At 43.3% G+C, this 16,538-nt stretch overlaps 1 protein-coding gene across 2 annotated transcripts in view; it reads right to left on the reverse strand.

Moving 5' to 3' along the window:
- The window catches only part of LOC145412142 (polycomb protein EED-like), a 43,806-nt gene extending 28,004 nt beyond the window's left edge, over positions 1 to 15,802 (reverse strand). For both annotated transcript variants that reach the window (XR_013899537.1, XM_080282075.1), the window contains exons 1-5: positions 15,678 to 15,802; positions 13,146 to 13,282; positions 7,474 to 7,648; positions 5,709 to 5,844; positions 4,868 to 5,031 (exon numbers count right to left, since the gene is read on the reverse strand). Coding sequence is in view for 1 of the 2 variants with exons in the window: in XM_080282075.1 (XP_080138201.1) it covers positions 4,868 to 5,031; positions 5,709 to 5,844; positions 7,474 to 7,648; positions 13,146 to 13,282; positions 15,678 to 15,734 (669 nt within the window). In the remaining variant the exon portion in view is untranslated. The remainder of the gene's footprint in view (positions 1 to 4,867; positions 5,032 to 5,708; positions 5,845 to 7,473; positions 7,649 to 13,145; positions 13,283 to 15,677) is intronic.
- Positions 15,803 to 16,538: the final 736 nt, after the last annotated feature.

Below are 16,538 nucleotides of genomic sequence, written 5' to 3' on the forward strand. Positions count from 1 at the left end.
CTGTACTGCAAAGCTAATGGCCTGTCAGTGATCATATCCTAGTGCGCTACTGATACTGTAAAATTATTGTGTATTGTACTGCTTACAAGTGTGAGTGCCAACCCCCAATGCTACTTCTCCTAGCCCCCAGAGCAGTTTCTCCTACCCCCCCTCCCCATGCTGTTTCTCCTGATGTGCGTCTCCTGTGGCCAGAATGTATTTGTAACAACAGTACAGTAGTTATGTGTCATGACTGAATTTGTGGCTTTTGTGGTGGTGCCCTGACTGCTGAAGGTCTTGCTGGCCTTGAGTTCTGTCCTGGTCCTTGTCTTGATGGCACCTCCACCACCTGCTAAGAGGCGTCATATCAATTTCTCCATGGAGAAGATAAAGATGATCAAGAAGATGGAGCAAGGCTGGACCATCACAAGGCTAATGGAGCACTACAACATGCCACAGACCATGTTGCAGGACTTGCAGGAGAACAAACACTACATCATGATGTTCTTCCAGGGTCAACATGGTGAGACTGTGTGACGGCACAAATGGAAGATGATGGCCAATCCATGGTTTTGTGAACTTTTGACCAGGCCTGCCTGAAGTGGTTTCAACAACAGCGTGCCAGTGGCATGATTGTGCGTCCTGTCAAGCTGAAGGCTGCTGTCACCAACATCGCTGAGCAACTGAGGACCACAGATTTCAAGGCATCTGAAGGCTGGCTGACTCGTTTCAAACTTTGACATGGGCTGTCCAACAAGATGACCTATAGTGAATTGCTTGATGCAGACACTGAAGGAATGGATGAGTTTGCATCTATCTCAATCACATTTAAAATGCTGATCAAACTGGTCTGGTCTATTCCATCAGCGTCGACTTGTACCCTTGCTGACGAGAAGTCGATACCTGGTTGTAAGGTGAGCAAACAGTGCGTCTATGTTTTGTGTTGTGCCAATGCAACAGTCTCCCATCATCTGAAACCTATTGTAGTGGGGTATGCTAAACAGCCATGCCGTCTCCAGGGGTTGATGGATGTCTCCAAGTGATTTATTTCCACTCAATGAAGGCTTGGTTTACAGCCAAGAACTTCAAGAACTGGTTCTACAATCATGCTGTGAGAGATAATTTGTTATCAGACAGAGAGTCTTGGCCTTGCCTGTGACCAAGTGAAGGCTATGCTGCTCCTCAACAACGATCCTACTCATCCTTCTGAGACAGAGTTGGGTGGAAATGGAGGTCGTATTAGGGTTATGTTCTTGTCCTCTAATTCAACCTCAATCTTACAACCCATGGACAATTATTATCGTGGGAACGATGCAGCTGTACTGGAAGATTAATGGAAGATGTGATGGTTGTAATTGAGAACAAGGAGGAAGCAGCCCAAGGTGTGGACAGAAGAGGGGAGAGGACCTTGGCCAACCTCAAGCGGTATTCCCTCAAGTCTGCAATCTGCAACTGAGTGCAAGCTTGGAGGGAACTCTGCATTCATGCTTGAGCATGGTTGGAACATGCTCCTCCAGGGTGAAGAGGCCACTGCTGACTTTGCCGCCTTGGAAGCTCAGGACTGTCCAGCGTACGGATGCAGCAGGACAACAGGTAACTGAGAACATGATCCACGACTGGATGGAAGTGGACAAGGGAGATCTCGGATACCAGACTCTGTCCAACAGGGAAATTGTGGCGTCTGTGACTGCAGAGGGCACAAAGCCTGAAGTGGAGGAGGACAATGATGACAATGAAGTGGAAGAAATCCCCGAGTCTCCTGCAGGTTCGTGATGCAGAGGACGTCCTTCTTGACTACTGCGAGCATCATAATCAGCAGCCCATCTTTGCCGATACCATGGCCACTTACCTGCGACAGGGCTGTAAGAATGTGATAAGGTTTCAGTCAAGATGGATCCCCAGGCAGTCCACCATCACGTCCTTTTTCTGTCCCGTGACACCTGCCACTCCATCACCACAGCCCTCAACCACCTCACATCATCCTCTGTCGCCCCAGCCATCGACCTCATCGTACTGGCCTCTGTCAGCACGGCCCTCTACTTCCTCACATTTTCATTGTTTACCCTGGCCAGGCACCACCATGGCCACTTCTTCATCTCAGCCATGTACCTCAGCCACAGCACCACCACCCTAGGTCTACCCCCAGGCAGAGGCCTCAATGGATGTCCTCTTGACTCCCACTGGCACTAAACTGGCTGAGATTGAGTATTAGGTGGTGGAGCGGGAGTAATCTTAGATGGAGACATTCGCCACTAGATCACTTGAGGATTATGTGTACTGTACTGCACAGTGTACAACTCTACTCTCCATTAATGTTAACAGTTGAAGAGCACTCTACATAAAATAGCAGACTATGAACAGTACTGTATTACTGTACAGTACTGTTTTTATGTGCTTATTCTTTAACTCATGGGAAAGTTTTTAGGATAGAGGGTCAAGATGGATAGAATCACATTATCCAGCTCAAAGCTGAATGTTGCACTGGATATGCAATATCCGACATTTCACTTTACCCGGAGTAGGTCTAGGCTGATTGACAACAGATAATTAACAGTTAACTATGTAGGGAACATATACAGTGCATACTGCTACAAAATGAGGAAGTAAACATGTCAAGTTCACCCAGCCGACTGACTGTGAGTGCCATACGGGTGGATACTCGCATAGAATGCTGCACATAGTAAGTAAACTTGCTCAGATGTATATGTACAAAGATTACATTAAAGTGCAAGTACTAAGTACATCCTCTTGGGGAAATAATAAGCTTTCTATTTATATATATGAAATAATAAAAAACTTTCCACTTATATATCATCATCACCCGGATCTCCTTTCCCAACCTACGGCAGTGTGAGTAGCAGCAATGTCCAGACAGTCCAAGTTTGCCTAATCCAATGGGCCATGCTTCCATTCACTCATCATTCAATCCCCCGGAATCCGGGCTCTATCTGATACACCAAAAACTTTCACCACGTTCTATAGCTTCACATAAATGTATCTGATGGAGTCAATCCGGATGCTGTCATGTTAAAAAAGGGGTGCCATATCCCTGATCATGTACTTCTTCTCACAACATTCATCCAGCCAGCTCGATCTCATAGGTCCCCTAGCCTCACCAGCTTCCACACCTCCCTTCCTCACACACCCATCCACCATATCTCTCCACCTTCTCCTTGGCCTACCTCACCTCCTCCCTCCTTCAAATTTGCTCAGATATACCTTTTTCACCACTCTATTGCTGTCCATTCTCCCCACATGACCATACCATCTCAGTAGCTATACTGTACTCTCTACGATTCCGGTGTCCACAGTCTTCCTCACTCCGCATCTTTCACGAATCACATTATTTTGTATCCTGTCCACTCTCTGTACTCCACATACATTCCTCAGCAGTACCATCTCCAATGCTCTCACTCCTGACTTTTCATTTTCATGCCACACCATAGTCTCACACCCATATGTTAAAGTTGGCACTAACACTCCTTGATGTAAGCCTCGTGCAGCTGCAACATTCAAGCCTCTGTTTCTTATCAAGGCCTTCATTGCACCAGCTACTTTCCTTCCTTGTGTCACTCTATTTTCCACTTCTTTCGCACATTTTCCTCTTTTGTATCACAGTACCCAGGTATCTGAACTCTCTCACCAATTCCAGTCTCTCTCCAATCACTGTAACATCAAACTGGGAGTCACCTTCTTTCTCGACTACCATCACTTTACTCTTTTCTACATTTACTCTCAAGGCACAATGCTCACAGACATCAGCAAAATTCTGCACTAGTCTACCAAGTTCTTGTCTGGCATTGGCAAGCAGTACTGCACCATCAGCATACAACAAATTTGAGATATTCCATCCATCACCATTCATTACCAACAGCATCCCTCTCTCCATTACTTGTGTTTTTACTTCTTTCATCACCCCATCCAAGTATATATTGAACAACCACAAGGGCATCACGCACCCTTGTCACATGCCCGCGTTGATCGTGAACCATTCACTCAGACGCCCATTCACCCTTACACATGCCTCACTACCATCATAAAACTCTTGAAGGCATCTAGCAGCTTACCACCTACACCGTACATGCAGAAAAACTTCCACAATCCTTCTCTGTCTACTTTGTCGTATGCTTTTTCAAGATCCAGAAATGCCATAAACATCTTATAGTCCTTCTCACAAGCCTTCTCCACTATCAGCCTCATTGCAAATATTTGATCTACACATCCTCTGCCACTCCTAAAGACACCTTGTTCATCACTCACTAGGACTTCTGATATCTCTCTTACTTTCTCTACAGTTCTTCCACATACATTCCCTACCACATTCAATAAACTTCTGCCACGATAATTCTTGCACTCACTACGCTCACCTTCATTTTTGTCTATCTATCTATCTATTGCCAGACGCCATAATCCCGTACGGGGTGGCCATTTGACTCTGAGTCATTTGTTTTACAGGGAGGGGCACTAACCCTCCACCAACCCACCTGACACGTAGGGAGCACGTATGGTTTGGTTATATGGTTACCACCCAGTGTTGTAAATGGTTTCTTGGCTTGCAGGAAACCATTTGGCTTGTCACTCAATGTAATGCCACCTGTAACGGAAAGAAAAGCATTAAGTAGTGACAGGAAATATGGGAGAAATAGGAAGAGATGTACAAGGGTATAATCACAGCCTTTTTCCACTCTGCTGGCACAGTTTCACTCACTCATGCCTTCTTACATATCTCCAACAGGCACTTCATTCTGCTTTCTCCACTACACTTAATCATCTCTGCATACACCTCATCAACCCCAGATATTTATATATATATAAAATTAATAATAAACATTCTGTTTATATACTGTACAGTATATATACAGATGGAAAAATATAAAATTATACTCACAGCACTAAGCACCTCATCCCTGTGAGCCTCAACCCCTCCAAATGTAGCCACCAGAATGTCTGTGCGAATGTTCCACATGCGCAACGCGTGGTCCTTGCTCACTGAGAGCAGTAGGTTCGGATCCCGAGGATGAAACTTCAGTTCATTGATAGCATTGCCATGACCTGCAGGGAAGCCAGTGGCAAAATCATATTTCCAAACTGTAACATACTTGTGATTACTGGTATAATAATTATTCTAATATTAAAAACCTCATACATAAATCATTGTAACAAAATTTTCTCACTCCCACAGGGTGTAGGGAGATCCAAAGTGATGTTCTTAATCTAGGAAAATGAATAGGAAAAACAAGCCACCAAGTACTGTTTCCCTCCCTACCCCTTGTTCCACACGAGGTATGACTTTGAGAGCAACATAATTGCCGAGTGCTCAAGCTGCCACCTCCCTGCACCCAATACAATGAGTGAGGGATTTTCTAACCTTCTGCATGTACCATATTCCATTTATGACAAGCAAGGAGCATTTAGGTACTATGCCAGTATTAAATTCCTTAAATTTTAACAGAAACAACAATAATTAAGAAAAAAAAAATGAAGCAAAATTTTAAACTAATGATATGCTGAGGTAAGATCCAGACAAGGAAACAGGTGGGAAAACTATCAACTGCTTGCCCAACACAATGAATGAATAACTGCCATAGGTATACAGTATATACCAGGGGAAGAGGACAAACAGTCAAATGATTCTGGAAAAATCAGCTCCACATAGTTACTCAATTATGAAAATAACTGAAAAAATGCAGTCTTAGAGCAAACAAAAGCAGAGGATTGGGTTGACTGACCGATGAAGTGCTTGACACACTGCATGGTGGCCAGAGAAAAGATGCGTATGACCCCACGTGACCCAGCAGCTGCCAAAATGGGTCGTCCAGTTTCTGTGTCATAACTCCATGCCACGGTGTAGAAGTTCTCCTCAGGCTAAACACAAAAGGTTACAGGTTTTAGTCACTAACATGTAATAAAACAATAAGATATCACACACAAAATATTTTGCATAATTTCCTTCTTACAGGCATCTGATACTGTATTTGTAATGGAATTCTCATCATGCTGATCTCCATTCCCAACTAAAGACTTGGTGAGGTAGGAAACAGCAACAGTGAAATACAAAATGAGACCAACCAATAGCACACCCAATAAAACTGAAGAGACACTCAATCACTCACACCTGCAGAATAGTGGCCTTGGCCTTGGCTTCTCAGTCCTGACATTTATGGCATGGATGACCAGCCACACATAACATAAATGCCTGAGAGACCAATTTTCAACTTATAAGTTATTTTATCACTTTTTGCAGAAAAAAAAAAAAAACTACTACTTTCTAATAATATATGAGACAGGCATCTTAAATGAATAAATAAATCAGTAATAAATCAATGTACTGTACAGATATTTCCCCAGAACACCAGCCAGATGTACAATGAATAATATAGCATGTGCCTGGTATAGTAGTAGTAGTAATTGTTCCCTAGGCAGTCTGGCCGAACAGACCCAAGTCCATTAGGAAGGCCACGGCCGAGACCGGGCTTTCCCACAGAGCTCTCAAAGAGTGTATGTTGTGTTGTTGGCGTAGGTGATTGTGTGCAATGCAGTCTTCCATAATGTGCTTAACAGTATGGGGTGCTGTGTTGCAGCCTGGACAGGCATCAGCAACGGAGTCATCCAGCCTCTTCTGGTAGCTTAAGAGGGCTGGATGGTGCCCACATCTCAGCTTGGCCAGGTGGACCCTGTCCTCACGAGGAAGATAGGATTCAGAAGGGTGGATGTCAGGAGGCTGTGGATGCAGCTGTGTGTTGTCTTTAAGTGACTGAATGGAGCAGCGAGTGATATGAGTGTGGATATGCTTCTGGAAGCTGGTCTGAGGTGGGCGAGGGGGGAGATGACAGTACAGGTATTTGTGTATGGTATCGTGTGCTGGGTGTTGTTTTGATGTTCCATGGTGTGGGTGGATGTGCTGCCATGTACTGTAGTGGATGTTGTGGGTTTGTGGAAGCTGTAGCAAGAAAATGGGTGCCTGGTATAGTAATTTCTAATGCACAATTCATTTATATCATCTGCACAAAAATTTTACAACCAACAAAAACTCCTATCACCAGAAATACAGTAGGTATACACTACAGAGAAATACTTTAAGCTGGTCTGTTGTCCTAGTTAACACAAAAAAAATGCTTTTAAAAAAAAAAAAAAAAAAAAAAAAAAAAAGGATTACTTTCAACTCTGGATTACAAAAATCATTGCTACCTATAGGCTATATGGCTAAGTACCCCTAATATAAAAAGCAAGATACAAAAGGTATAATCTATTAACCAAGTACGGGGATCCTGATGAGGAGGCATAGTGTCATTTTTATATGTGTCTGTAAATCCATCAATCTCAAAAGTACTTAACCTAATCAAATGCTTATCATAAGAACACAGTCAGAGAATGGATTTTATCATTCTTTCTTGTTACGGTACCTCTACTAAAATCGGGGGAGAGAGAGAGAGAGAGATCATTACGCAAAAGCAAACGCTCTCCACAATACAGGGAAAGAAAAGTATGTCTTACATCTGGGTCACTATAGCACTGGAGCAATTTGATGGAACCATCATCCTCCATACACTGGTAAACAGACACTCGATTGTTGCCTGCCGTGGCAAATACCAATGGCTGACCCTCACGCAGGTGCTGGTTGAACTGTACGCCAAATATGGGCTGTCCATGGTCTTCCTTCAAGTAACATCTGCAATGGTACCCACAACACAGATCATAATCGGTTTCTCACCTGAAAAAATTGGGCCACTCCAGCATCTCTAATACTAAGTCTGGCTTGCATGAATTCTTGCAAAACTGCAAATCTCATATGATGCACAATGAAGGTCTGCACAAACCAAGCTGCAAGCTGCAGATGAAGTACAATTTATGTTGGTTATAAAACAATGACTCAGGGGAGGTAAACTAACTTACAAAGAATCTGCTTGGCAGGGGCTGATGACCCTATTTGTGAGGTATCAACAAGTCTCCATGTTTACTTGTCAAACTGATCCTCCAATCATCTATATGTGGATATCAAATGAGCTGAAAAGAGTTAGGGATCTTTGCCAGGCAAAAATGAATGCACTTTAGCTCCTTACCGTAGCTGAATAACACATATTGTATGAAATGGTACATAATGGCTAAGAAATCATCCTCATTGTTCTAAACCTGTGGGGGAAAAAACCACAACCACATGCACAAACTATCTATCTATCTATTGCCAGACGCCTCAATCCCGTTTGGGGTGGCCACAAACAAATTGCCTCCAAGTCACCCTGTTCCCCGCCATTTCACTGCCCTGCTCCCAACTCACACCCCCCTCTCTCATATACCTCTCCACCCCATCCCTCCATCTCATCCTCGGCCTCCCCCTCCCTCTTCCCCCCTCCACCTCACTCACATACACTCTCTTCGTCAGTCTTTCACCCTCCATCCTCTCCACATGGCCAAACCACCTCAGTGTGTTCCTCATAACGCTTCCTATCACATCCACATCCACACCACAATGCTCCTTTATACTCGTATCCTCATTCATCAGCCTGTCTCTCCATGTGACTCCACAGGCTCCTCTTAAATACAGTAATCACTCCAATATCCGGATCAATAGAGCCATCGGTAGGTTCGGATATTGGTTTTGTCCGGATATTGGGCCCCAGCTTATGGACTTGTACTTACGGACCCTAACACAGAGAAACACCTATACAACTCCCTCCGGACATGCATAGCACCTATTTAACACCCAAATCACACCAATAAGGCACATAAATGACTGAAATAAATGCAATAGACACATAAAATGTGGGTTTAGAAGTATGTTCATACATTAATAAACATTCTGGTACTTATGGACTCTAACCGAACCTAACCTAACCGAACCTAACCGAACCTAACCGAACTCTGAAAAACACATTCCTACTGCACATGCATGAGGTAAGTTTAGTATGGAAAGAAGTACAGTATGACACTTTCTGGTAAGTATAGTATGGGAAAAAATACAATATGAAACATTCTGGTAAATATAGTATGGAAAATAGTACAACATGAAACATTTTGGCTACTTACAGCAAGTCCCTGGCCACCTCGATGAATAACCGCCTCCTCTCGGACTCTGACAGTAAGAACGATTTCCTGAAGCACTTGCACTACACTCTTCCTGAAGTCTTGCACTGAACTTAGTCACTAACACACAGAAGTCCGTTCTTTTCACAGTGTTCACTTTAGTCCAAATAATGTTCCATTAAATTTAAGTGTTGCACATTAACTTTTCCCAAGTTTTTTTAAGTTTCCAAAGCCAAAACAAAGAAGGTTAGTTACGTTAAATTTCTTTTCTACTTAGTCTTTTCTCCCAACTTGAAAACCTTAACACAACACACCGTTTTTTTCACTGCACAACACTCAAAATTCCCGTGTGGTCTAGTGGAGAAGTTCTTGCTGTTTATTCACTGTCAGAGCCCGAGAGTATCACTGGCAGGCGTCCAAGGGGTGCATCGGTGGGTAGTGGTGATGGCGTACCGACTACAGAAGACTCTGAAGACAGCCGCAAACTCACGTCGAGCGGTGACTCCACTGTAGCTGATGTGCTGGGCTGTGGCTCGGAGCATGAGGACCTGTCTTGGGGAGGCAATGGAGTGGAACCAGGGCTTGGCACAGCGGGGTCACGGGCCTGAAAAACTGTCAATCGTTGACTGACGCAAGGGACCGACGATTCTGGCGATTGATGATGCGCTGCCGGAAAGCACGCACTTCCTCCACGAGTCCCAAGGGCCCCATCTCCCTGTCGCAGTCCGGGTGTTCCAGGTAGTCTAGGACGAACTCTAGATGTTCCCGGAGTGCGCTCAGCTTGGGGATGGCTGGAGTAGTGTCCTGCTGGGCGGAGTCTGCATCATCATCGCCTTCGTCGTCGGAATCTTCAAGTTCAGGACTGACACCAGCAACCGAAGACGCGATCTCGATATCAGACAACGTCTGATACCCAGGATCGCCCTCATCGTCGTCCAACCACTCACGAACATCGTCCACATCAACATCGTCGCCGTGCGTACGTAGCCGTGCATGGAAGTCATCCACGTCAAACCCTAGGAAATCGTACTCCACATCTGTTCCGAGAAGCAGACGAGACCAACCATTTTCAAGAGTTTTCACAGGGACTTCCTTCCATGCACTAGCCCAGTTGTACAGCGCAGACTTGATGTTGTAGCGGCGAAGGTTTTCCAAAGTCCGCTTGCCTCGAGTGTCACGTCCTTCCCTGCGCTCGTCCTCGTCCTCGAGAACCACCATCACCTCGTCCAGGAACTTCCGACGGTACAGGCGCTTGTTGCCACGATCACTCCTTGGTCCATTGGTTGAATGAGAGCAGTCGTATTAGGTGGCAGAAACATGCACCTAATACGACCATTCTCAGCAACCAAGTCCTTGTCGCACGGGTGGGCAGGTGCATTGTCGAGGAGAAGGAGAGCCTTTACCTGGTCGCGAGGAATTCCCAGTGTCTTCGTCTGGTAATGTATGACCTCCTTGATGAAGTGATGGTGAAACCAGTCTTTGAAAATCACAGCTGTGAACCATGCTTTCAAAGAATGGTACCATACGACAGGAAGGACATCCATCACCCCACGAAGGCACCGAGGCTGCTTTGCACGGCCAACAATAACGGGCTTAAGCCGGTGCATGCCGTTAGCATTGGCACAACACAAAGCAGATATTCGTTCCTTAGAAAGCTTGCGGCCAGGTACACGCTTCCGTCTCATCGGCGAGAGTGTTCGTTGGCACCGAGCGATAGAATAGGCCAGTTTCGTCAGCGTTATAGACTTGACCGAGAGTGAGGCCCTCCCTGTCGATCAAGCCTTTCACCTTGTGCCGAAACTCGTCCACTCCATCCTCGTTAGCGTCCAATGCTTCGCCATGTGCTTTACGGTTAGTAAGGCCATGTCGCAACTTGAACGCGAAGAGCCAACCCTCGGATGCCTTGAAGTCTAGGGCGTCGTGAAGCCTTGCAAACTTCTCAGCAGCAGCCTTCAGCTCCGTTCCACGTACCATCACACCAGCTGCACATTGCTGTCGATACCAAATCAACGTGGAGCGGTCGATCTCTGCATACTTGGGAGTAAACATAACCTTCCTCTCCACGTTGCGTTTGCTTCTCAACGAGAAGTCAGCCGTGTACTGCATGAGCTTGTCTCGGGAACGCTTGATATCAAACAAAGTCGACCGGGCCAGGTTGAACTCGCGGAGAATGCGAGAGGAAGACCAACCCGCATCAACCTTCTCCAATATCTCCCGTTTCTTCTCCAGAGTCAACACCACTCTCTTCCTTTTCTCAGGAGGCGGGGCCATCATCACACACACTAAGAGTAGGGCAGAGAGCAGCAGGAGGCCTTGCAGCAAGTACGGCACCACCACAAAAGCGAGCACGTGGGCAGCCATGACGAAGAGCGTAGGTCTTGTCGCTGTGAGAGACAGGCGGGAAGTGGGGAGGATGCAGCGGCGCTCTATCGGATGTCGGAGGAATGATGAACCAAAACAATGCTCTCACGCGGCGCGCGCGGCAAGTTCAAATTACGGACGGCAAAAAATCGATTTTTTTCCCAATTTTTTTGGATTTTCGGACCATTTTGGGAATGTTTGATCCCAGGACGATAAGGTTCGGTTAGTGGGGATGTTCGGTTATTGGGCGTCCGGATATTAGAGGGATTACTATAACTCATTTCCACTGCTCTCACTCTTGACTTGTGTCCTTCCAACAACGTCCAAGCTTCACTTCCGTACGTTAGAGTTGATATCACAATACTGTCATGTAGTAACTTTTTCACTTCCCTGTTTCTTATCACTGCTTTCAAAGAACCAGCAACCTTTCTTCCCTGCTGTACCCTTTCAAGCACTTCACCCTCCAAACCTCCATCCTTACTCATCACACTACCCAAGTACTTAAACGTTCTCACACTGAACCGTATAATATCCTTGAACTGGGCACTATGGTCTTCCCTGCATCATAAAATGCTATTACAGTCACATGGTGGGTAAATTTAAATGTGAAATACTTTAAAAATAATAATAATACTGTAATAACAATAATAATAATAATAGTGACAATATTTCACAATGAGTGGTCCATGCCAGAATACTTGTGCTTGAGGCTGCAGATAAATGCAGCTCCAGTTACAATGATGCTGAGTGCTGACACTTGTATTTATTTGCTGACACATCAGTAGCACTTTTTTCTGAAATATCATGCAGCCAAAAGGATATTGTATTTAAAAAAAAAAAAAAAAAAAAAAAAAAAAAAAAAAAAAAAAATTGTGTGGTCTGGGCATGGAACAAGATTCAGGGTTAGAAATTTCCAGATGAACTTTTGTAAGAATGGATGGCTGTAAAAATGCTCAATACATATACACAACCAACTAAGATGGCAATGATGAGAATGTAGAGTGAAACTGTTATACAGTACAAACAAGTACACTACTTAATTAGTAGCATAGTACTGCACTCTTGTAATAATAGATAAAATGCTCAATAAGGCATACAAGCACCATACACTGCAGTGAACTGCTAGTACAGGTAAAATGATTAGGTATACAGGAGGCCCCCACTTTACAAATGGGTTATGCTCCTGAAAGACAATTTGCTAAGCGATATTTCATTGTGCGAACCCATTATCACGAGTTAAATGAAGTTTGGTTTCAGGACCCCAACTTTTCCCCCATCCATCTGTATTAATCCTTTTTGTTCAATCTCAATCAATATTTGTGTACTATATGACTCTCTATCGCTTAATCCACAACACATCTCAAGAGCCAGGCTCTTTCTGGCAGACTTGGTGACTTGTTTGCCTGGGCTTGCAGCAGGGCATCTGGATGGCATGATGACAAAGTAAATGTTGAACATTTGGCAGCGAGGTACTGTACTGTTTTGGATGGTAGGACGGGAGTGAATGATGTGCATTTTCTCCATTAGTGATGCTATGGTAGAATATGCTGATTGATAGCATCCTTGTTTAAAATTGCCCATGGAAAAAAATTTGTTAAAGAGAATATTGGCGTTTGTTAGGCGAGCGAAGGGTAAAAAACACAATCCCATTTAAAGCAAATTTATGTTGTGTGATCGTTCATAAAGTGGGGGCCACCTGTATCATAGAGGTACTGTACTTAATTCCCAGTGCTGCATTTGAATACTACTACTGGATCACTATATCTCTGAAGCCAATAACTTACATGAACTTATATCCCATTTTAAGCGGTTGTTGGATCTTCTTGCGTTTTCGTTTGCTGCGACCTTTCCTGCGTGGTGTTGGTGTCCCACTACGTGAATTGTCGGCGTTTGAGCCACTCCCTACACTAGAGGTATCATCCTGAGAATACAAAGTGTAAGAATATGTGAGACTAAACACCAGATAACCCAACATAACTTTTACTAGTATCTATTAAGAAAATTCATTCAAGAAATATATGCAAATTTTGGCAGTTTATTGTCACTCATATCACAGGTAAGAAGTGTTCTCTAGCTTTCTTTTACACCTAAAAAAAATAAATAAATAAATAACATTCTCTCTCTCTTTTTTATTTTTTACTTTGGTTATCCTCAAATACTTACTGGCACCCATCCAAAAGCTGCACAAGAAAAAGGAAATGAAACATGAACTTTCACACTATATCCTAACTTACGAATTACACAGTACAGTACAGTACAGTACTGTATATCATTTATTCACTCAAATCAATATCAGAATTTAAGACATTATACCGGTACTGTAATTAACCAGATCAGATGAGCTTTAATGTGCAATAGTCTGCTCATAAAATAAACAAGTAGTCTACTGTTCAAATTTATGTCATCACAAAAAAACACACTAATACGAGTCAAATGCTTGGAAGAATCAGTGATAGCTGCATGTATAATTGCTCACTTAGCTTAGTCATCATCTCAAACCTGACTTTCCCCCTAAGAAATGGGGTCTGGCAAGGTCAGGAAATACATTACATAATAAATAAATGACGAGAATGCACAAGAGCAAGTGTTATGAACCAGCATGCCCAGAGAAACGGGCTACACATTCATACATCATCTAGGTCACAAATTTCACCTCCACCTCAAAAGCAATAACTCTTCAGTATACTGTATATTAAATTTCAGCCCAAAAACTAGCAAAAATAACATTGTTTCTTGAAACCTTCAGACCCAGTAAGAGGGGAGCTACTCCAAATTTTTCCACTGCAAATGTTTTGTGTGGTATTTAGTAAATATGGAGGGGAGAGGACGATTCAAGAGCCCTACCTGCTTCTGCTACTGCACATTCATTAACATTACGTTATGGCAGGTCACAATAGGTTAGGTTATGGTGAGATATGGAAGCGAGACCTACTGGCAACCAGTAAAGGAAGAAGAGACTCATTGGCTCAAATGTACAGAAATGACAATGATTAGATGGATCTGTAGCGTGTCCTTGAATTTGAGGCCTGGGGGGACTAGGATTGCAAATGAAGAGTTGAGTGGAAGGATGGGACTGGAATGTATTGATGTTGTGATGAGGAGTAAGTTGAGATGGTTTGGGCATGATGAGAGGATGGAAAATGACAACTGGGTGTGGAAGGTGAGAAGTGTGAATGTCAGGGGTAGGGATGCAAGAGGCAGACTGAAAAAGACTTGGGATGAGGTCATACAGTGAGACCTCAGGGATAAAGGACTGAATAAGAAGGCTGCCAGAGACTGAGCACAGAGGACAGCCACCATTAGATGACCAATTCCAATGTGTGCAAACACACTGGCGCCTACGACATATAATATGATAATGGATCCAGCGAAAGGTATAATCCCCTTCCTTATTTATCGGTACTAAGTACTAATGAAGCATCTGCAATGGAAAAGTCACAGAAAAGACCCCCCTCTACTTTAGCCTGATAATGTAAAATGACTCAAAAGATTCTGGAAAATTTGGGGGCCAAAACTTTACATTTACCAATTATTCACGTATATCATTTTGTCTTTTCCTCAAAAGCTTGAACTGTCCTAACAACCTCGCTCAGATTTTAAGCTGTCAATTTTCCCTGATTTCTAAACTAGTTTTCATAGTGCTCAACCCTATACTTCTCCCTGAACTTTGAAACCCATTCAACCTTTAAAGGCTATCATGATCACCTGGGAAAAAAAAAAGGCTGTGTCAATGAGTGTTCTGCCAAAGAAAAGCAGTTTGAAATAACTTCAATCACATTAAAATGCACAGGAAAAAAGGAAGAAAAAATGAGGCAGTGCAACAAAAATTTTACAAGGACAAAAATAGTCATACGAGAAGGATTCGTTACATTTTCACTAAAAGTACTGAAATAGAAAAGTGTGCAATCCTACAATTTTCTACTTTTATCTACAATGCTGCCCCATGTACAGATAGTTTAAATAGAACAAGTTGTATCTGAAAACAACAAAAATAACTAAATCATACATGAGATATTCAAAGAAATCTACATTGGTGTTGACAGGGAACCACCACTTCCAAACATTGCCCATGAAAACAAAATTACTTGCTTACTGTGTATCCTATTAATAAATCATATATGCTATAATTTGCTTATTGAACTGATGCTAAACATATGTTAACTGCTAATCGTTTGTGCTCGTACTTCACAGGTTCTGAGATCACACTGAACTGCTGCTAAAGAGTCAAAGGTTTGAATGCTCCCCAACACTTTAACACAATCATAACGCCTATCTGGCAGCCTAACTTCTACGTTTCTTTGTTCATCAGTACTCACTAAGTCCTCCCCTGAGTCGTCAGCTAACGAGTTCGTGTCACCATTGGGAAGAGTCATTATAATTCCTTGGTTTACGGTTCAGGAAAGCGGCGAAATTTTCATAATGCACTTATGGCGACCTTCCCGCGCTTTTTATCGTCCAGCATTAAATCAGGTGAATATTCTGTTTTCTAAACGAAAGCACCATTATCCATCTTCCGATCCTTTCATTTTTCCGTATATCGTCCATCCATCCATCATCAAATCTTTTTCACCCCCCTTCAGGGGTGGTATTCTCAAACATACACTTTATATTTACGACTGAATTTGTGTAACTTGAGCTAACAGGTAATTATTTACCAAACGGGCGCGACGATTCCAACTATATTGTACCAACCTCACGAACACAGAGTAAGTAATTTTGGTATATATGACACAGAGATAGTTGTCTGTTGAGTTCTGACTGCAAGAAGTAATTAGAAAAAAAAGCAAAATATACCTATCTGAGGGTATTTAAGGAAGCGACAGTATCGCCCGCGGAAATGTATACAGACGATCTCTCCGATTGGCTGCGTTGTTTACCGACAACCGCTCCGACTGAACGCGTCAATGTATCATACTCAAAACACTAATTACTGTGTCAAAGCTATGGGAACCTTAATGAATTAGTCAAACATAACCTAACCTCATACAACCTAGCCTAACTTGCGTTAGACAGCCACCTTTCAAAGTTTAAAAAGTGCGTTAGAACATTAGATATGGCCAGCTACCGTATAGACGTCGGCGGAATATTCTAATCCACATGAATCGAATTGAAATATTTATTGTTGTACAGAGTGCTAATACAACAAAATAAGGTGGTGGGTCGTGCCACACACCTTC

This window comes from Coenobita brevimanus, chromosome 92, assembly GCF_032717465.1.
Source record: "Coenobita brevimanus isolate Jiangsu-jjx chromosome 92, ASM3271746v2, whole genome shotgun sequence".
NCBI lineage: Eukaryota > Metazoa > Arthropoda > Malacostraca > Decapoda > Coenobitidae > Coenobita > Coenobita brevimanus.